At 42.0% G+C, this 21524-nt stretch overlaps 1 protein-coding gene across 1 annotated transcript in view; it reads right to left on the reverse strand.

Moving 5' to 3' along the window:
* LOC310686593 (glycine receptor subunit alpha-3-like) overlaps nt 1–20152 on the reverse strand; it is a gene marked incomplete at its 3' end in the record, with an annotated part of 33536 nt that extends 13384 nt beyond the window's left edge. Inside the window, exon 1 of the mRNA XM_083460422.1 lies at nt 19455–20152. Coding sequence (XP_083316548.1) covers nt 19455–19525 — 71 coding nt within the window. The 5' untranslated portion in view covers nt 19526–20152. The remainder of the gene's footprint in view (nt 1–19454) is intronic.
* Between the last annotated feature and the right edge of the window lie 1372 nt (nt 20153–21524).

The following is a 21524-nucleotide window of genomic DNA, read 5'->3' on the forward strand; positions in this document are numbered from 1 at the left end:
TATCCTGAGGTAAAGTTCTTAACCCAAGGTACTACTTCTGGGTTAGTGGAGTCTGTAACCCGAAGTGTTTGTAACCTGAGGTGTTTGAAACCCAAGGTACCACTGTATAGCCACCATGACTAATGGCATTACACAAGAATAAATTACAAGACTGACTGGTAATGCATACAAAGATTCCCCCAGTCACCCACCAATGGCCTAATTCTCTGTACTTATGCTGTGTTGTATAAATAACATACAGTCGTACCTTGGATCCCAAATGCCTTGGCTCCTGAACAAATCGGCTTCCAAATGATCAAAACCCAGAAGTGAGTGTTCCAGTTCTCGAATGATTTTTGGAAGCCTTGTGTGGCTTCCGATTGGCTGCAGGATGCTCCTGCAGCAACTTGGAAGCCACGCCTTGATTTTCGAACAGTTTCAGGAGTCGAACAGACTCCCAGAATTCATTCTGTTTGAGAACCAAGGTACGACTGTATAGGAATGGACTTGGTAGCACAGCCATGTGCATATATTCACAGTGTTCAGCTGGGTTTACATCCATTTAAATGGGCATAGATTGCAGCTTCAGAGTCTGAACATGCAGCTGAATACAAGCAGGTGCCACTAATTAAGTGTCTGGATGTTGCAGCAAGAGCCACCCCTGTTGGGTTTTATGTGTGAAGGTGCCTGTGCAAATTTGACTGCCAGTCATAGACTTTGAGGGTGTGGTAGAGAGAAATTGGGTAAAGCGATCAAATCCCAATCCCTTTTACGCATGTTGGATCAACCATTTGCACAGAGCTACTGCTGTATCACAGATTAAAACTGTTCCATGTACTGCCACCCAATGTCAAGGACACCTCTTAATGTCAGGGGGAAAGCATTAGAGTTTCAGAACAAGATGCCACCCATTATCTTTCATTCTTGTCTTTTTAACTTGGTTCATCCTTCGACATGCTTCTTTCTGAATCTACTTCAACGGTTTGTCTCAGCCATTTCCTAGAGCAACACAAATCCATGTCATACAAACGCTGAAGTAGGTGACTCCTTATGAAAGCTCGGCCCACAGGAAAAACACATAAAGTACCCCTGCATCATGTGACTTTTGCTGCTTACACACTACAGCTTAAATCATATCACACACAGCTCCCTAAGAGGCTTTGCATCACAACAATTTGGCATGGTGGCAGCAATGACACCACAAGTGTAAAACAAGTATTAAGCCTCCAGTGACTACTCTTCAACCAGGCCTTGGGCTGATTAATACTCTACAGCCTTTTAAGTGTGTCTGTGGGAAGGGCGGGGCATTATTGTTTTGTTGTTTTGGTTTAGTTATTTACTTGTGTTTTACCCTGTATTTTATTCTGTGAACCGCCTTGAGATCTTCTGATGAAAGGCAGTATATTAAATAAATAAAAATAATAAGATAAGAATACTCTTCTACATTTTACCTGTGTCACACATTTCAGGGGAGGGGGGGGATACATCATTTTCTTCTAAATCCATTTGAATGACGCTACAGCTGTGCTTCTGAAACAGTGGGGCACATGCCCACTAGTGGACCTTGGTGCAACAGCCTGCCCTGCCCTTTAGCTATGCCACCCCCCTTTTGCTTGGACTAATGCCAGCATTAGAATCTTTTTGTATGCTGAGTAAAAATGGCTAGAGGAAAGTCTCCTTCTTCTGAGGCAAAAGTGCAAGAGAAGGCGCTGAAGGAAAATTGAAAGTGAGATAAAATGTGTGGGTGGCATTCATTTCTTGTCCAGATTAGATCAATTGAAGTTAATGGACATGGCTAACTTAGCTTTATTATGGTACGTTCTACAGAAAGACAGCTTACCTAAAACTGCCAGCATAGTGCTTGAGGTGTTGTTATGCACCCCATAATCTGGATAAAACAATATCTCCCCTGAAGTAAACTCTTCATCCCAGAAGGTCATATGGCACCCGATTGTTCCAGATAACTCATTGTGCACAAAGTTCATCTTCCTTTAAAAGAAGCCTCTGCAGTAGAATTACAACTAAAAGCAACTCTCTCCCAGGCAAAATTGTCATCTTGGCCCAGCATGAAAAGTGTCATTTTTAATATCTTGCTCTTCTTGTGCGTTCTGAACTCTCTGTGACATTCTAAAGGATGTTCACATACACAGAAGATCCACAGTCCCAGTATAACCTATTTCAACTACAATGTTAGTTTATTTTTATTTTAAATAGAATTGTTTGTAGGTCCCCTAAAAAGAATCTAGTCAATAAATACAAAGAACGGTTACAGCAGTCTGTGCTGAAAAGAACCCAAAACACCCCTGAAGGGGAAAGAAATGTAGTGTTTGGCTTCATACTATTTTTTACAAGTGCTTGACCCCCTCAATACATCACTCAGTACTCATCACAGTATTACTCCAGTTACTAGGAGTCATGCCTGATTAATAAAAAATGTTTCTTTATGAGGCACTCAGTCTCTGCTGTTGCTTCACCTGCTCCCGAGCCTCAACACTAAGAATTAGGTGTGGTGGAAATTTAAAATAAAAACCAGCCTATACTCTGCACAAACTCAGGCATTCTTGATTCTTCATATCTGTAGTACATGATTGAGTCCTGGCACTGAACTGAAAACAACATGTCTCTTCTAGGCCCAAGTCACTGACACAATGCTGTTGCTTGAGTGCAAAACCAAATGATACCAAGAATCATAGAGTTGGAAGGGACCCTGAGGATCATCTAGTCCAAACCCCTGCAGTGCAGGAATATGAAGCTGTCCCATACAGGGGTCAAACTTGCAACCTTGGCATTATCAGCACCATGCTCTAACCAACTGAGCTATATAGGCTGACATACAGTTGGAAAGGACCTTAATGCACAATGGAAACAAATATGTTGATGCTGAAGATCTGTGCTGTGAACTTACAGCAATAGCTCAAGGACTTCCAACGTTTATGCCACCACAAGGAGTATTTCTCTTCATATGACAACAAAAATTCCTGGATAATGTGCCTAATGTTTCTGTTGCTCTAAGAGTCCTTCTAAACACCTCCAGTATCAGTGGCATGTGGTAACCACACTTTCTGAAAGTGCAAACTTATAAGAACTTACATATGCTCAACAATGCTTCAAAAGAGACTACTTGGTTTGTCAATTATATCATTTGAACATGCTCAAGCATCAGCCCTTGACCTGAAGGAATTAGTGGCCAAATTAGCAAAGGAAAAGGCATGCGAAGTGATATTTTGATGTGCCTAAAATTGAAACTTTTTAGAGACAAGATGATTCAAAAAGATTTGTGCGCTAAAACATCTTCTTCTGCATTTGAGAAACATAATAAAAGATTGTTGTGTTACTTATTCTTGCAATTTAAATGAAATTTAGCAGTTTCAAGTTTTGTGCTTTTCATTCCCCCCCCCCCCCAAGGTATCTGTTTTTGAAAATTGAAAATAGAATCAGTGGCGTAGCGTGGGTTGTCAGCACCCAGGGCAAGGCAAGTAATTTGCACCCCCTAACCCAGGTAGGGGCAGAGAGCTGCGAGTGCGAGCGCGCGCCCCAGATGCTGCGCCCGGTGCGGCTGGCCCCCCTGCACCCCCCACGCTACGCCACTAGATAGAATTCTTTTTAGGTGGGTTGCAAGTGCTTAGCCTTGCCTAGGGCACAAGATAACCCGGCAGCTGCACTGAACACAATGCATGCCAGAGAGATGACCATCCAACTTTCCCTAACATCAAGGAATCATTTACAGCATTCTGGGGTGCTGTGAAGGAGCCCACCTTGGACCTAAACACCCATATTTCTGGTTTGACTAATGAAAGAGCAAAGCTTCAGCTTGAATGCTTGCTAAAAGCTGGAAAAGACTTTTCAGTGGAGTGTGATAAGGGAATTCATGGAAGAAACACATTCAAGCACAGGCAAATAGGCTAGTACTTACAGTAGATGGGCATTAACAACATCAAAGTTTTATAAGCAGTGCACTGAAGGAAAAACTGATATCAGTTTATGTCTACATCTGACAAAGTATCAGTCTTGTGTGGGCATGCATATTGAATATCAAACATGTATACTACATCTGAAGAACATACCATACTATACTGGTCTGACCACAGCTGAAGAGGACATCATTCTTGAATAGCAGTTAGGAAAAAATGACAGCCACGTGTTAAGAAACTGTCCTTCCAAACAGAAACACCCCAAATAATATCAAAGTCTGCTGCTGGCAAAGAACTGTGAAGAATACTGCCACCTGTATTTGTATTGTCCATTATTAAAAAAAAAATATTTGCAGAATATTTTTAAGGGCAGAAGAAAAACAAACAAACAAGCTTAGGTACTAGTTTCTTCTCCCACCTCTAGATGAGAGACTGGAAGCAATAAAACAGTAAAGTCACCATAAGTGCTTCCTTACCAAGTAAAATCTTAGTATTGTGTTGTTATGGGTTTGGGTTGTTCAACTCTATGCTGAGACCCACCAGATACCCTCACCTGGTTTAGCTGGCCAGTTGAAGCCATTCCCAGGGTGTGGCTGCTGTCACGTACCAACAGCTTCTAGGAGCCACAGGGGAGAGCTGAGTGCAGGGTGGGGACCAAATGTGGACAAACTATCCCAGAAGGAGCATGATATGTCACCCACCGAAGGTACTACCCCTCCCCGAACACCCCATACACCCCAAATACACAAGCAACATTCCAAACATATAGTACATTGTCCAGAGGCCCCATCCAGCCCCCACAAGGATGACACACAACTAGAAATTTAGTTCTTTATTGGCAAAGCACTAAATTACATCAGCTCCTAAGGCACAAGAATTACATGCTGCACTCCTACTAAAGAGCTTGCTAGGCACGTCCCTCTTCAGACCTGTGCTCCTACCCAACAGTTGGAGCAACAGCATGCCATGCCCCCTTCAGCACATTTAAACCCCCTCCTCTGACATGGTGTGCACAAGTGTGGCATTCGTACGGAGCCCCTGGTCGTTTCACAGACTATTGACCCATACACCACTAATCTGCTGCCACCAACCAGGTTCTCCCCGGTAAATCACTCAGTCTCAGTCATGTTCTCAAGTTAACAACGAAGATTGTAGTTTATTGCAAACACAAATAAACTTTAAATGCATTTGAAACGCTGTTACCCTTTACGCTCTTAGTCTTATTTTATCCTGTCTCTAACTCTTCTACCTCCCCTCACACAAGAACCAACTGCACTGTCTCTCTATTTCCATCTGTCTTCCAACTGCTTTAACTCCCATCTGCTTTTCCCCAACTGCTTTTCCCCAACTGTCTAAACCTCTGGCTAAGTCTTTTAAAAAACAGGTAGGCTCCACCTCTGGCTTTTCTATTGGTCTACCTATTACCCTTTCTCTCCCCCGTACAGACATTTCCAAAAGAATGGGCAAATGCCACAACAAGCAACCAGCAACTTCTCCTGCACTGCATCTCCAGCTGTTCCTGAAACTTTAAGCCCTTCCTTGTCCTTGGAAACAGTGGGGAAGGCGATGGAGGAGATTCTAACAGCCCAACTCTCTTTAGGACCGCCTCTTCCACCTCTGCGCCTTCCAGCAACTCTTCCCCCACCTCTGAGTCTTTTCTCCCTGCTTCACAGGTGGAACAAAACCACTCAAATCACTGGCTCAATTCTCTGAATCATTCTCCTGCCCCTCTGCCTCCTCTGCACAACCTTCAGGTTCCTGCCTGTTCCTGACATAGGAAAATGCAAAAAACAACAAAACAAAAACATCCCCCCAGCTTTTCAGGTTTTTAGTCCAGTGTCACAACGACTAAGTTATATATGTTTAGCCTAGATGGTAGATTTGCTAGCCTAGCCTAGCTCCACTGTAGGTCACTTCTAGTTACTGTAACATCGGCAAGTGAAGGAGTAAGTAGAAACACAGTTAGCGGCTATGTATTTATATATTTGACAGAAAAACAAACTCGTGCAGGGAACCTTAACAAGAAACTAATGAGACATATTTTGCTCACAGATAGTTTCTGTGAAGAATTGCCCAGTTATATCACATGCTGCCTTTGCAAAACAAGACTCTTTAATGAGTGGTTGCACAATATAAAGACACATTTCTTTATTACCATTACAGTTACAGCTTCCATTAGTAATAATGCAAGTTTTATATATGAGGAAGGCATGTAATTATTCTCCTCATGTTCTGCATATCTTTATTAGCAGCTTTAAAAACAACATAACACTTGGACTTCAAGTGTTTAGACCAGCCTTCACCAGCTTGGTTCCTTCTAGATATTTTGGACTACAAACGCCTACCAGTGGGAGCCAGTGTGGTGTAGTAGTTAAGAGTGGTAGACTCGTAATCTGGTGAACCGGGTTCGCATCTCCGCTCCTCCACATGCAGCTGCTGGGTGACCTTGGGCCAGTCACACTTCTCTGAAGTCTCTCAGCCCCACTCACCTCACAGAGTGTTTGTTGTGGGAGAGGAAGGGAAAGGAGAATGTTAGCAGCTTTGAGACTCCTTCGGGTAGTGATAAAGTGGGATATCAAATTCAAACTCTTCTACCAGCTCCAGCCATCACTCTCATGCCTCTGTGGGGTTGGCAGTCCAATGCATCTAGAGAGCAGTTGGTTGGCAACGGCTGGTCTTAAGAGAAGGTAAAATGGAAACTGGATAGAGGTCACCAAGAGAATTTTCACTAACTTGGCTTTGGAGAGCTACATTGTTTATATGAATGGATGGGAAACATTTTAGTTCCTCTTCCATGCCAGAGATGTGGACAATAACATTTTCTAGCTTCTTGGATTTCAGCAATATGCCAATGAAGGCGAGAAGGAGACACTGCAGCTGGGTCCCTCCCATCAAAGAGATGAATGAAGGTGCCCAACCATACTCCTTTCCCCACAGTTGTAGCCCCTAGGCAATATACAAATATGGTCTTGTCAGAAGCCATCACCTGGCTGATGCTTGGTGGTGCAGATCAGGACCTTCTTAAAGAATTGGTGGGCACTGGAGGCCTATCACATCTGGGGAGTTCTTTGGGGCCATAGAAAGAGATTTCCCCACTCCTGCTATAGGTTATACTGGATGTTCTTAGTACCATAATGGAAGGCAGGGGGATCCCATGGGATTTAAACTTAGTGAAAAGCAGTATGTAGAACTTGTAAAATAAAATAAAATAAAAAAGATTTTAAAATGCTGGTTTTAAAAGCTTAGGCTATATTAAAACCAAGGCTATTGATTTTTTCTTTACAAATGCATTGCTATTTCATAATAGCACATTGATTCCAAATGCTAGAAAATTAAACTCCTCTGAATAATTAAACAGGATGATACTGTTTGGTTAAACATTATAACATTATTCATATTTTGAAGAGGAGAGGAATCCCAAAGGCTCCGTCGACATAAAGTGTTCCTGACCAAGAAAGGGTGGGTGGGAGATATCATCAATAAATCATGCTGCACAGAGCAACAACTATTCCATGTTATTTATCAAAATCTATTCTCATCTGAGTGAACTGTAAAACTGAAATACTGCAAAAGGCAAATTACAAGGCTCTCAATGCAGCTGCAATATATATTTTCTTTTTTTGTTTTAATTTATTCCTCAAAGTGAAACAGGATGGTTTAGATCAATAGCCTCCAGATGAGAGATGTAAAACTTCTAGAAAATTTGAAGCCATGGGAATGAAAACCCTTTCATTTTGCTTGTGTATGTGTGTGTAGGAAAAAGCAGAAATTATATATGCTTCCTTTTTTCATTGTAGAGATGGGCAAGCTCTCCCCAGTTTTGGATTAATTTAGAAGTGATACAAGTTATTAAAGAAAAAAATCAGCAAGAACTCTGAGACAATCCAAAGCTTAGATAATCATCCCATCCCCTTTTTGCCAGACCTACCAATCACTCAGACAGCTTCCCTTGCAGCCCCCAAACACAATCCCCCTTTCTCTTTATTTTCCAGTGAAGCACTGACATAAACAACAGTAGCACATGGAGACAATGAAGGGATGGAGGTCTTCTCCTTTCTCCTCTCTCTCTTCACCACTAAGGTGTGCTGTGGAACAGCATGCCAGGAAGAAAGTCTAGGTGGCTCTTTGGACTGGTAATTTACCCAGTGGCTACTGCAATGTGAAGACTATTAAGTTTCAAGGGCCACTGTGCCCTTCATCCACAGCATGCCAGAGCACAGAAGCAGGGAGGAGAATATCTCCCCTACCCTCATGTCCTGCTGTTGCTCCTGTTGCCACAAATTTAGTAAAGGAGACTGGGAGTTTGTTTAAGAGGTGCTGGCAGGAAGGATGTTGACCACTCTTTTGGAGTCAGATTTTAGTCTGAGCTGGAGAAGAATTGAAGGACTTGAAGAAGATTATTTTTCCATTCAGGAGAGCTTTTGCAGCCTCCAAAATTCTCATCTGAGGCTGAGCTTGGAGAAGGTTGCTAGCATCTTGTAATCATTTACCAAAGGTGTCATGGACTTGGAAGACGCTCAAACTCAGGACGAAACAGAGAAACGTGTGAAGGCACGTTTGGCAAACCCTCACCATGATCAACTCCCACCCGGAAACGTATGTCCCCACTGTGGAAGGACGTGTGGATCCAGAATTGGCCTCCACAGTCACTTATGGAGTCACTGTTAAGACCGTGTTCATGAAAGTCATTCTAACTTGGCTACAAGTGATCACCAAAGAAGAAGAAGAAATCATTTGTGAGGGGAAAGCTACATGATCAATTTGTAATCAGCACACAAATGGTTCAGTCTGTCAACAGCATCTCATCTCTCTGGACTGACTTAAATTTGACCTCTCCCTGGCCAATTTGTGCACATTTGCTCTGATTTCTGACATGCTGCCACATTCTTTGCAAAACAGAATCAGGTGATGATGAGTATCATGTTCCAGAATCAATAGGGAAAAGCTGGGGCACTTGCTAGACCTATCAAGAGCCCCATCAATGCATCCCAATGTCATGGCTGTGATGAGTTGTGGCCAAGTAGCCTTTGCAAATGTTACAACACATTTTTTTCATAGGGCTACTCTTGCAGAACAGATGAAAAATGTAGGGGATATTGGATCTTCTAACAAAAAACAAGATGGATGAATAATTCTGTTGATTTTTGCAACCCCTGCACTGGCTCGGTCTTAACTTAAGAATGAAATTTAAGGAGCTAATTCTTACCATTAAAGAGCCCTTGTGTATTTTAAGAATATCTCCTTCTGTAAAATCCCACCCACCCACCCATCCATAAAGATCTAGTGAAGGAGCTGTTTTCATATCCTATCTATCTTGGAGATAAAATTTCTGCAAGGGCAGCATCTTGTCCATAGAGATCCCAACCCTTTGGAACCAATTGACTTACCATCAGAATAAGACTAATCTTAAAATTATAATGGAGCAGCAATGATGCCTTTTGTTATTGGAAGACTTTCTAATACTGTACACTTCATTTTTTATGACCCATGGCTAGTTAGTAGTTTTCTGAAAATATGGCTGACTTATTATTCCTTATGACACTTAAATGACTGTTGAGTTTTTAAACTCTTACTTTATTACTTTGTAAGTGACTTAGAGAAGTGATGATGTATTTCAGTTATCGATAACTGAAATGTGGGGCATAACAGTTTTAAATTAAACTCTGCCTTGAATACATTGGAGGCCCACCAAACTCAATAATGTTCAAAGATAATTCAATAGAAAGATAAATAGTGCTCCAATGGACGGTGGAATTAGTGAGGAATGAATGTTATAATATCTTTACTTCACCGTTCAAGGAGAAATTTAGCCCAGTAAAACCAGCAATCATTCTATTTGGAAACTTGCATTAATACAGGAGTTAACACTTATTTTCTATGTTAAGTTAGCGCATATATGTGTTAGGGGGAATATAAAGTGGGCAGTTAATGTGCATAACAACTTGCCATTGTGCACCTTTACCAGGCCTCATAGAAAACGTCCAAATAATTTGTCTATGAAGAGGGAATTGTGCAAATTTCCCGGTCAAAATAAATAATCTCCTGCCAGAGCTGGCCTATGAATGATGTGGGGTGAAGCAGCTGCCTCAAATTGCTGAGATGCTGAGATGCAAGAGGTAGCATTTCCTACCCTACCCCACTGCTTCAACCACTGATGGAGAAGCTCTACTTTGTTGCTGATCTACAGCAACAAAGCTTTCTTGAACGCTCCCCCCCCCCCACTTGCCAAGCTTTGGCAAGAGTGGAGTGTTCCAGATGCCCTTGCAGAATTCCCACCAGCACCACCCAGCAGAAAATACTTTGCAAGGACTTTTCCCTGAGGGAAGGGCAGCCACCCAACAGGCTCCTGAGAGCATGCATATATTGCCCTAATACTGCACATTCCTCTGTCATTACGCTTAATCTCTAATAGGCACATTCTCCATAAGACTGCAAATTGGCCAGTTATTTTGCAGATTAACTGTTAAACTTACACTGTCCTTAAAATATTTATCTGAAATATATTTATTTTTAAAAAGCAAATAACGTTGTCTTATACAGTGGTACCTCGGGTTAAATACGCTTCAGGTTACAGACTCCGCTAACCCAGAAATAGTACCTCGGGTAAAGAACTTTGCTTCAGGATGAGAACAGAAATTGTACTCCGGCGGCGCAGCAGCAGCAGCAGGAGTCCCCATTAGCTAAAGTGGTGCTTCAGGTTAAGAACAGTTTCAGGTTAAGAATGGACCTCTGGAACGAATTAAGTACTTAACTCGAGGTACCACTGTACATGGATACATATGGTACATTTAATTACTCATAATCTGAATTGTGGGCCAACCATACAATTATCAGACATGCACATCATGTAACCCTCTTACCAATAATTATTAATCATATTGACTTAGCTAATAGTATGTACTTGATTCTTTGTACACTGTGTATATTAGTAAATGTTCTCAATCTATCTGTTAAAAAGATTTATGTTGCCTTTCATCAATACAAGAACCAGAGTGGGGAACAATATAAAAAACCCAAACCTATAAAAGACGTCAGTAAAACCAAAGCCCGCTTCTTAAAACACCAGTAAAAGAAGACAATTTTAAAAGGGTTGACAGAGGTGAAGGCTAAAATAGATATATCTTTATGTATTGAAGTGGGAGAGCATTCCACAAACGGAGTGCCACAATGAAATGAGTGGAATTGACAGTGGAATTCAAGAAAGAGTCCCCTTTGCTGCTCCTAAAGCATGGACAGGCTGATAAGAGTGAGGAGCCCTTTTCAGGTATTTATGACAAGGGTGAGAAACTGTACCTGGATGGAGACCAGATCATTCCAGATCATTATCTCTCTCACCACCCATATGCCAGGTTGGACAGGTGTGCAAGTCTGACAACTGGGCGAGTTAGACAAGTGTGCAGGTGACCCTTTTTTTGCTTGCATGATTTGAAATCAAATTGTGAGGGCAAAGGCATTACCTGTGGTCTTGGAAAGCCCCATGGAAGCCCCACCTCTAATCAGCTGGACAGCAATGCTTGCAACCCTAATTTTGACTGAGTTGGCTTGGCTGAAATGGCCTTGTGGGCACATGGGAAGGCCTGGTGAGCCTAATCAGACCTTCAGGCCAGAGCTTGCACACCCCTGATGTGGGGCTTTAAAAGTACAGTGGTGCCCCGCAAGATGAATGCCTCGCAAGACGAAAAACTCGCTAGACGAAAGGGTTTTGCGTTTTTTGAGTCGCTTCGCAAGACGAATTTCCCTATGGGCTTGCTTCGCAAGATGAAACGTCTTGCAAGTTCTTGCGAGTTTGTTTCCTTTTTCTTAAAACTGCTAAGCCGTTAATAGCCGCTAAGCCGCTAATAGCCGCTAAGCCTCTAAGCCGCTAATAGCCATGCTTCGCAAGACAAAAAAACCGCAAGACGAAGAGACTCGCAGAACAGATTAATTTCATCTTGCGAGGCACCACTGCAAGCAGCAGCATCTAGTATGGCATCTTACGCCTTGCTTCACGCCATCTTCACGCCTTGCTTCATAATTTCACTTTCCCATAGGGAAATTAGTATTATTTTGGAGGAGTTTGCACATTCTTTGATTGCTTTTCCATGCACAAGTCCATGTAGTATAGAGTCATCAATATCTAAAGTCCTTAATATCTAAAGCTGAAGGGATCAAAACTGACACTAACTTTTGTATTTTTCTTTACTTAACTGGTTTGTGGTTTGGAATTCTAGTGACATGTGTTGTAAAGAATAACAATATTATTTCCAGAGTGACTCACCTCTATTTGTAGAGCAAGTCAGTTAGCTTGGAACATATTAAGAATGGTTAATAATAGGAAAATGAGTTTAGCACAGCATGAGGTGTGAAATGTAAATAGAAATCCAAGCATCATTTTAATTTGGTTGTCTTATAAACTGCCAAGTCCCATGATAGTTTCCAGCCTTGGCTTTTTCTTCATCTGAAAGATGAACTATTTCACTTAGACTTTCCTATGGGCAAGCCGATAATGTGCGTTGAGTCCATGTGTGCAGAATGTGGAATGCAGAGAATTAACAAGGTCTTATGTACCATAGAACAATCACAGAGCCACTCTGTAATGTGTCAAAGTCTGCATGGAGCCGTTCAATTTCTAGTTTTGGCATGGCAGTCCCATTGCTCCCATGACTTCAAGAAGAGAGCTTAAGCTAAGTTCATTTTCACTGACTTGGCTAAGATGAAGTCATCTGAAATCTGCAGCTTTGGTCACATTTAGTAATTTTATTATTAGGTTTAAACCTTTTTGTACTGGACATTCAATAGAATATTTAAAAATAATAATAATCACAAAACCATTTAGAAGCCTGTACTGTGCTTCTAAATGAAGCATAGGCAGGAGCAAAATGAGGGAAACCATTTTAATTCCTTTTTGAATGCTTTGTAGGTTGCTACCTTTGTGGCCATCAGAATTCCCAATCTGCTTGCTAGCGCAACATGACCAATGGCATTATGCTGGTAACAGACATATTCCTGACAGTTGTACAAGTGTAGCAATCGACTGTTTGCATGGGCATTGGAGAAAAGATGGTGGGATAAACTAGTACAGGAGATGACACATCTGTGATGCACCATAACAGAGGCCTTGCCTGGTCGCCTGGCTCTATGCAATTCTACACGCCAGTTGTATCAGGGTAAGCCATGCTAATGGGATTTAAACGGACAAGCAGCATAGTAGGCCAGAATTGCTTCACACAGGATGCCTCTGAAGCTATGTCCTAACAAGCCTCGGTGTGCACTTCTGCAGCTACTCATATCTTTACATCAGAGTGTGAAAGCGGAAAAATCAAAGGAGATAACAAAATACTGGTTTTCCAAAAGCAGAACAATCCTACTACATTTTCTTTTGATATGAGATATTGTTAGACCAATTTCTGAAACATATAAGGAAACCATAGCTGACAAAGAATTTGAAGCCCTGACCAAGATTTGTAAAAAAAATATGAATAGAATGTGAAAACGAGCATAAAGATTCGTGACAGACTAATTGTACCAATCCTTAGCTTTCTTAATCGTAAAGTAGTGGCAGTAGCAGACAGCTATATAGGAAATACTAAACAATGAACTAAAAGAATAATGGCCTATATCATGTTTTTCCTGTAAAAAACATAGTCAAATAATATGAAAACAGGACAATCTTTTCTCCAGTTTTCAGATTTTCCCCTCAACAAAAGCATTAACACTATTAATGGGAAGTATTTGATGGCACATCCCTCCCCTATATTGAACTTTTGGAATTAACTTTTTATTTCTGGCTGAAAACCTACTTTAAATGCATCTGCAAAGTTTGAAGGCCATAGAAATCAAATACTTCCCCTTAATAGTGTTAATGCTTTTGAAGACCTTAGAATGGGTCAAAACATTAAAACAAGAACAATAATAAAACCATAACACAACCACAACCACCCTCCAACTATCTGTAAACATAATAATACCCAAGCCAGACATGCAGAGCTGCTTTCTGGGGGGGGGGGGGGGACAACAACTAAAAAACAGAGAAGAGTCCTTCAGGTAACCAAGTCCTACACTGCTCAGGAATTTATATGTCAAAACAAAAAACTTGAATCAGGCTTGGTAGAGAATAAGCATCCAGGACATTCTTTTCAGACTGGTGTTACATGGCATTACATCTATCAGGTCCATCAAGATCCTGGTATCTATATTTTGCACTAGCAGCAATCTCCACATAGTATTCGAGGGCAGCTGACATACAGCACATTGTAGCAGTCTAGATGCAAGGTTACTAAGTAGAACATAGATTACTGTTGCCTGGCTATATCTATTGAGCCATAGCTGAAAACAGGTCCTCTGACCCTTATACTTCTAGCAACAAGGTAGAATCACCTCTAGTTATGTACAAATGCAGATTTAGGACAATGTGACCGGTTCCCCAACACAGGGTGCAGGGGCCAAAGAGGTGTCTTCTGGCCTCCTTCCCAAAGTCTAGCTAGTGCTTGCCCGGCTTTGGAAAGAAGACAGGAGAACTTTAGGACTCTGCCAGAGCCTTGTGCCTCCTTCCCAAAGCCCAGCATCCCCTTTGGAAAGGTGGCTTTGGCCCAAATTTTAGCCTCACACAGGGTGCCATATTACCAAGGTCCCCACCCCTGTTATGCACCTGGTCCTTTAGGTGCAATGCAGGCCCATTTAGAACATACCTAATTCCTGCCTACCTCTTGCTGTTCTAGCTTCTGGCTTAGCTGCACGAAGCCTCCACAGGGCAGCGGGGAGCCTTCATCCCGCTCCCCTGTGGAGGCTTCACGGGCTATCCCAGAAGCCAGAACAGCTAGAGGGAGCGCTGCCCAAAGCCTCCTGAGCAAAGAGGGAGGAGCGCTCCCTCTTCATTCAGGAGGCTTCTTATTTCTTGTTTCCCTCCCCTAAAAACTAGGTGCGTCTTATGGTCGGGTGCGTCTTATGGAGCGAAAAATACAGCATATGTTTATTAAAGTTTTATATATGTTTCAGAATTCAAAAGAAATAACAAAGAAAATTAGAGATGCAAAAATATGCCCCATTGAGTCACAATAAGCTGTTTAGCCTAGAGCAGGGTTTCCCAAACCTGGGTCTCCAGTTGTTGTTGGACTACAACTCCCATCATCCCTGACCACTGGTCCTGCTAGGTAAGGATGATGGGAACTGCTGTCCCAAAACAGCTGGAGACCCATGTTTGGGAAACCTATCCTAGAGCAACAATGGGGAACCTGAGACCTTCTAATCAGCCCCAGCCAGCCTAGACCAGTCCAGCTACATCTGGAAGGCTGTAGGTTTCCTCTTCCTGATGTAATTCGGAGCCCAATATACATTCATTTTGAGATTTGGTTCCTATTCCTGAAATAGTAACCTTCCGAGCATGAACTATATATGACCTACCTTAATGTCTTCCCAGTGTGAGGCAGCCTTCGCCAACCTGATGCTCTTCAGATGTTTTGGACTACAACTCCCATCAGTGTTGGCCATCATAGCCAATGGTCAGGTATAATGGGAGCTGTAACCCAAAACATCTGTAGGGTAATAGGATGACAAAGACTGGTTGAGGTGTGTGTGTGTGCGCGTGCGCGCGCAAGCTCCCATGTTCCCTATTTCATTAAATAATCTAAATGTGATACTTTGGTATCAACATCAGTGCTTTTTATTGCTCAGTATTCTCACTCATGGGGAAAAGGAACATAAAGCACTATCCTGGGCATGTTGCCATGCTTCTTATAGTAACTATTTCTAATTATGTTTATACAAGTATATTTATACAACGTTTATAAAATCTTGCAGTGTGGAGTGCTCCAGTTCATGAGTTCAGCTAGCCAACCATGTGGTCTTCTAGGCTACTCCATTCCATTCCCTGTTCCAACATTTAGCATTCCATTACTACTGAGCATTCACAGTCCTCCTTTGGCTGTTTAGTCCCCCCACCCCAATATTTTTGGTAGTTCTGCAAACCTTGGGGACCCCTGGGCATACAGATACTGCTCTCTTGTTTTTCAGTGGCCTTGAATTGGCTACAGTCTTTTCAGCACCCATCAGATGAGTTTGCTATTAGAGTTTGTGATATGCCAGAAATTTCCATCCACATAATTTCACTCAGTTTCACTACACTCTGGGTGTTGTGTCTTAAAACTGCACAAACTCCTTCCCTTCTCATCTCATCCCATGCCTGTTCTCTGTCTTTTATTTTGTTCTATAAAACCTTTAATTATCATAGGATGAACACATAGTGAATCCAAAGCAGTGAGAATATAACTCATGCTTTGTATGGTTTGGTAAACAGTAGTCTTATATTTCACACAGAGATGCATTTAAAAGACTATTTCACCACACAGAATAATGCAGCAAAAAAAGAGAGTCTGCTTCTGGAGATTTTTCACATAATACATATTCTGGTGAATTTCTTGTAAGAATGGCTGGATGAGAACATACACCTCCAAGTGAAAATTAGTTCTAACTTTAAATTATAGGATGATAGCTCTTATATTCTATGCTCCTACGTTATTGCTCAACACACCCACTCGCTCCATTTCCCTGTTGTGACTCAAGAACAGATCCCTCAAACTAGAGGTCACTCTCACTTGTCACAAACACTTTTATATGCGTCATTACCTCTCAACTATTGTCTGAGATTATTTCTCTCTCACTCAGATAGGGGGCTGAAGCATTGTGGCATCTATATATAAAAAAAGCAAAATGTACTCTTCTCATTATTGTTGGCTTTTTTTTTTAAAAAAAAGGAAAGTATATTACCTCTAAGTTTTGGCACATTTGCAAAATTTTATCCAAAATTAGAAATACATTTTCCACAAAAAGATCAGAGGTATTGTCTACTGATCTTCAGCATATACAGGTCTGCTGGCCCCTACGTATTGGACATGGAATGGGGTGATATTAGGCACATTTGACTAATTTTGAGACTACTGCCTCTACTCTCCAAACAAGTGGGGCACATGGCAAAAAAGCAGGTGAGGAGTGTTTCTGTTCTAGGTTCAAGCCATAACATCTCCCTCTCCCCAGTTGTTCTTTTCCCTTCCAACAAGCAGTTAACATTCCATGCCCAATGAGCATGCTCAATTGTCATTGAGATGGTATGCCCCTCTCCATTTTGGGGTTTTCCTTGGGCTGGGTTGAGGGTTTTTTTTCTTTGGGGGAGCAAGCTGGACATGATCTCAGTCCCATTATATTCTTAATTTTTCAGTTGATGCCTACAGACAGTTCTGTCTCCAGTACCAGAGGCATTAAGTAACTTCTCAGTGTTATCGAAAAAGTGACTTACTCAAATAGGTAGACAAATACAAATATCTTCTTGTATTCCAGGCATCCCACTCTGTTGTCCGTCCGTCCCCCTCCCAAAGTTGTATGGTTATCCCCCTCTCATCAATTCAACATTCTGTCCCCCACAAAATTAAATATTGTCATTCCCAGAACCTCTCTCATTCTCTTAGAATGGCAATGGCGCCCACAAGAGAAGTGCTGGAACCCACCCGAGAAGTGCCAGAACTGAGTTCCTGTGAGTTCCCCCTGAAAAAGCCCTGCCTGTGTGTATCTCTGGGTTCTGCTGTGTCTGCAAGTATTCCGTCTTGTGCATCAGTGGTTCACATAAGCACAAACGTGGGAAGACTCAGATTACTATTAGCATATAGACTAGTACCTCACTTTTTAATAGTATACCAGGAATTCTCTCACTCTAGGAAAAACCAGGTGCACCTACGTCCCATCAAAGTAAGTGGATTTTAAGCGTGTGCACTTTTTATTTCAAGAGATTTATATACATTTCTTGCTGCTTCCTAATAATTTTTGTCATACATTAAAAAACACATCTGCTTTAGTAAAATAAAATTAACAGCTAAAGCTGAAATATGTGGCTTGTAAATAACATGCCAATGGCACACCTAGTGAGGGCTCATTTCATTTCATTTCCCCCTCTAGCTCTGCATGTCCTCACAATGTTGTGCACTTTCCCCATAACAACCTGATTAGGAGTTCCTCCCTTTGACCCTCTCACCCTTCCTAGTACCATCATAGCTATTATCTTTTAACCAGAGTTTGATCATTTTACCAGTCTGTGAAAGTGAAATTAAATGAGTCCATCCTGGCTGGTGGTCAACTGAAGTTATAACCCAATAACCTCTGGAGTCAATATGAACTTGAAATGAGTTGGGGGTGCAAGGCTTCAAGTATAATTGCCCTGTTGACTTCTGCTTCTCAGAAATGCACCTAGTATAGTACCACTGAATAAAAATGGTTTAAAGAGCCCTTTGTAATACCCTTTCACCAAGTTGAGAATGGAGGCTCAGTTACTTGTTTTGTACATGAGCCCTTCAAAAAAAACAAAATTTCTCTTACCAGCCATGCCATAAAATAATCACCAGATCTACTTCATACCATTCCCTTCCATTAATGTTATAACCATCATGACATTGAGGCACAACCTAAAGAAATTAGTTTTGCATTTCATAATGCAGATTAGCAGCTTAAGAACATGCAGACAAACATGCAGAAGCTCCAGGTGATACTTGCTAATTTCAGGGGTCCCTCCATGTTTTTGTAGCACAGCTCATGAATATTTGTATGTGGAAAAGAATTTCACTTACACAACAGTTTTCTTCCTGCTTGTTTTTTTATTTGAATATGCATATGTGCATAATATTTCAACATCTCATGCTTGTTTGTCATGTATGCTGTATGGAAAGTTCTTCAGATAAAAACATGAGTAGCCTAATATTTCTATTATTTTGGCATGCTTTTCTTTACAATAGCTGGGTATCACTGTTTTGAATTTTATTTTTATCATGAAGGGTTATATATATATAGCTTGGATACTCTTTTAAGTCCTCACTTAGTTCTAGTTTTTATGGTTAGGTACTTGAGTTGGATTTTAAATAAGTTAAAATTGTTAGATTTAAGCCAATTTTGATGCATTTTATTTTAATAAAACTAAACTGGCTTAAATTCAGACATTTAAACTGAACTGTGGGATGGGCTATAATCATTATTTTTAGGGTTCTGTGTGAAATATCCCAAGTGAGAGTGGGGCAACCCACTAAAATACACATTTGAATATCTGGCACAGAGAGCACACAGTGTAGTTTGGGGAAAACCATCCAATATCAAATTCTTTCTTTTCTTTGTGAAGCTGGCAGCTACTGGGACCTGGGATTGGCTCTTCGGGATTAATTGTCATATATTTATTTCAGTGTGAAAGAATAACAGAGATATTTCTAGTTCTGAATAAACACTGTACAATTCAAATATTGCTCAGTAATATTCTGTGCTTCGTAACAGAATAGCGGACAAAACAGGATACAGAACTCCAGGAGAACCAAACTTGGGGAGGGGGAGGCGAAATTTAAACGTCAGGCACAGGAGTACAAAACAACAATGGTATGGGATGCAAGAGACTATTGCACAACAGTATCAGAATGTCCACATAAATCTCGCTTGCTAGTCGACGTCTGTGGGGGCATTACGAGTGGAAGAGGCATTTTCCACAGCTCCGTCCATGAGTCCCGTTGCCTCTGCCGCGCAATCACACCAAGTAAGGCACATCTGGGAGATCTAGCGGAGACTCACCTGAGCAGCACCGCAGCTTCCCACAGATAGAATCCCGAGACAGCTGCACGCAGGTATCTAATCCGGGCCATGATATGGTGAGGAATTCACAACCTCCTCCCAAGCGAACGTGTCCGAGTCATGAGGGAATCCAGGAGGAAAAGCGGAGGAAGGGAGAGTTCAGCCTGAGAGCTCTTGGAGAGGCTGCCGAGTGTTCAGCACCTCGGAGAGCTCCCCGGAACCCTCCAGCACCTGTAAATCCAATCGCGCGAGCACGCCTCTGCCCCGGGTCGTCTATTCTCCAGCGCCTGGGACTTCGGGCATTTTGGGGTGGTTGTTGTTGGCAACCAGCTCGCCAAGGGTTGCGCTGTGCATTTAAAGAGAGAGGCTGATCCCAGGGGGAAAGACCAGGCGGTCGAGCAGAGGCATCGGGAGAAGTGAAGCAGCGGCAGGGAAGACCTACTTTCCGTCTTCGCTTCCTTCGGTCCTTCCTTCTCCGGCCAGAAGCCAGCTCGCCACATTCCTGAACACTGGGAATGCCAGGGCTCGGGAGGGGAGGAGAGGGGAGGGGGCGGAGACGGAATCAAAGCAGTGGACTTTCCTCAGCCAGTCAGGGGAGCTCCCAGGACGACGGAGCAGATAGGCAGAGCTGCCTCGCGAAGACGCAGAAAGGGGCGCTCAGTGGGAGCGCGTTTGCACAGAAGCACGGGGATTGACGAGGGATCCTCTAGGCAAGGATGCTGTGGAGAAGAACGGAGGAAAGGATTCCCAACCGCCTCAAGGAGGAGCAGGAGGAGGAGGAGGAGGAGGAGGGAGATGAGGGGAAATGTTGTTTGGGAAGGGAATTGCTCCTTACTGTTGCGGAAAGACAAGAAAGACCTTGCTCGAAGGGACACTTGTCCCCTTAGTGCTTTGTCTCTTCATGACGGGAAAGTTTATGTTGTGCAATGGTGTTGTGGATGCAGTGGGGTCTCTCTCTCTCTCTCTCTCTCTCTCTGTGTGTGTGTGTGTGTGTGTAAACATCTGGAACAAATGTGGTGAGGTTGTCATGATTCTCCGGGTCGAAGATGTTGATGGATGACTCGCCCTAGAGTTCAGAAAGAGGACTGTTACAGCCACTAAGTGTGGCGAGTAACCATCAATGTCCAGCGCAATCTGTTATCTAAAATGAAGAAGGGAGGGAGAGAGAAGGATCGGCAGTACAATCTGTGCATGTTTGCTCAGGAATGTCCTCCTGTATTTAGCAGGGTTTACTCAGTAACTGATTTCAGGATCTCAGCCCACATATGTATATTGGTGGTGGAGCCGCTTCTACTGTTATCTTCATTGACAAAGCAACATGAACAACCTTCTTCTCTGCGGATGGTTGGGATGCATACAAATTGGCTTCTGCTCTTTTTGGTAGCATATCAGTTAAATTATAAAATTAGACCAATTTAATAACTTGGTTTAAAAAACACGCACACAGGCACAGTACTCAAATTTGGTTTTAGGCATTCTTCCTCACATTCATCTTGGGCAATGAATCCACCCACTACAAGAATAATGTTAGAAATTGTTTTCCATTAAAATAACATTCTATTATTTTAGGCTGCATTGCTAACTCTGTACTTGCATATAAACCCCACTGAATTTCAATGGAACTTACTTCTGAGCAGGCATGATAAGGATTGTGCTGTTAGTTATGTAAACATTGGGGGCTGGCCAATGTTGGTTATACTCAGAGTAGATGTACTGAAATTAACTGGGGTAAATTAACTGGGGTAAATTAATTTCAATGAGTCTTCTTTGAGTAAAAGTTAGTTGGATTCAATCTCTTCTTTTTAAGAAACTCTGAACTGGCACTTTAAGAGAAATGTAAAAAAATTGATTCAAATTAGTTTCTACAATCAGCTTCGATAAGCATGTGCATGTATCAAAGGTGAGAAAAGAGGCATAAAACACATCTCCTCATATTTGGAGTACTAACTTTTTTAACTAAGCCATTTAATTTGTCCTGTTTCCCACAGAGACTTAAGCAGATGTGTTTTTCTTTTCACAGTATTAATTAAAACTACTATCAGGAGGTTTCTAATGTAAATAGGCTGCAGT

Source organism: Podarcis liolepis, assembly GCF_965112155.1.
Source record: "Podarcis liolepis genome assembly, chromosome: 9".
Taxonomy (NCBI): domain Eukaryota; kingdom Metazoa; phylum Chordata; class Lepidosauria; order Squamata; family Lacertidae; genus Podarcis; species Podarcis liolepis.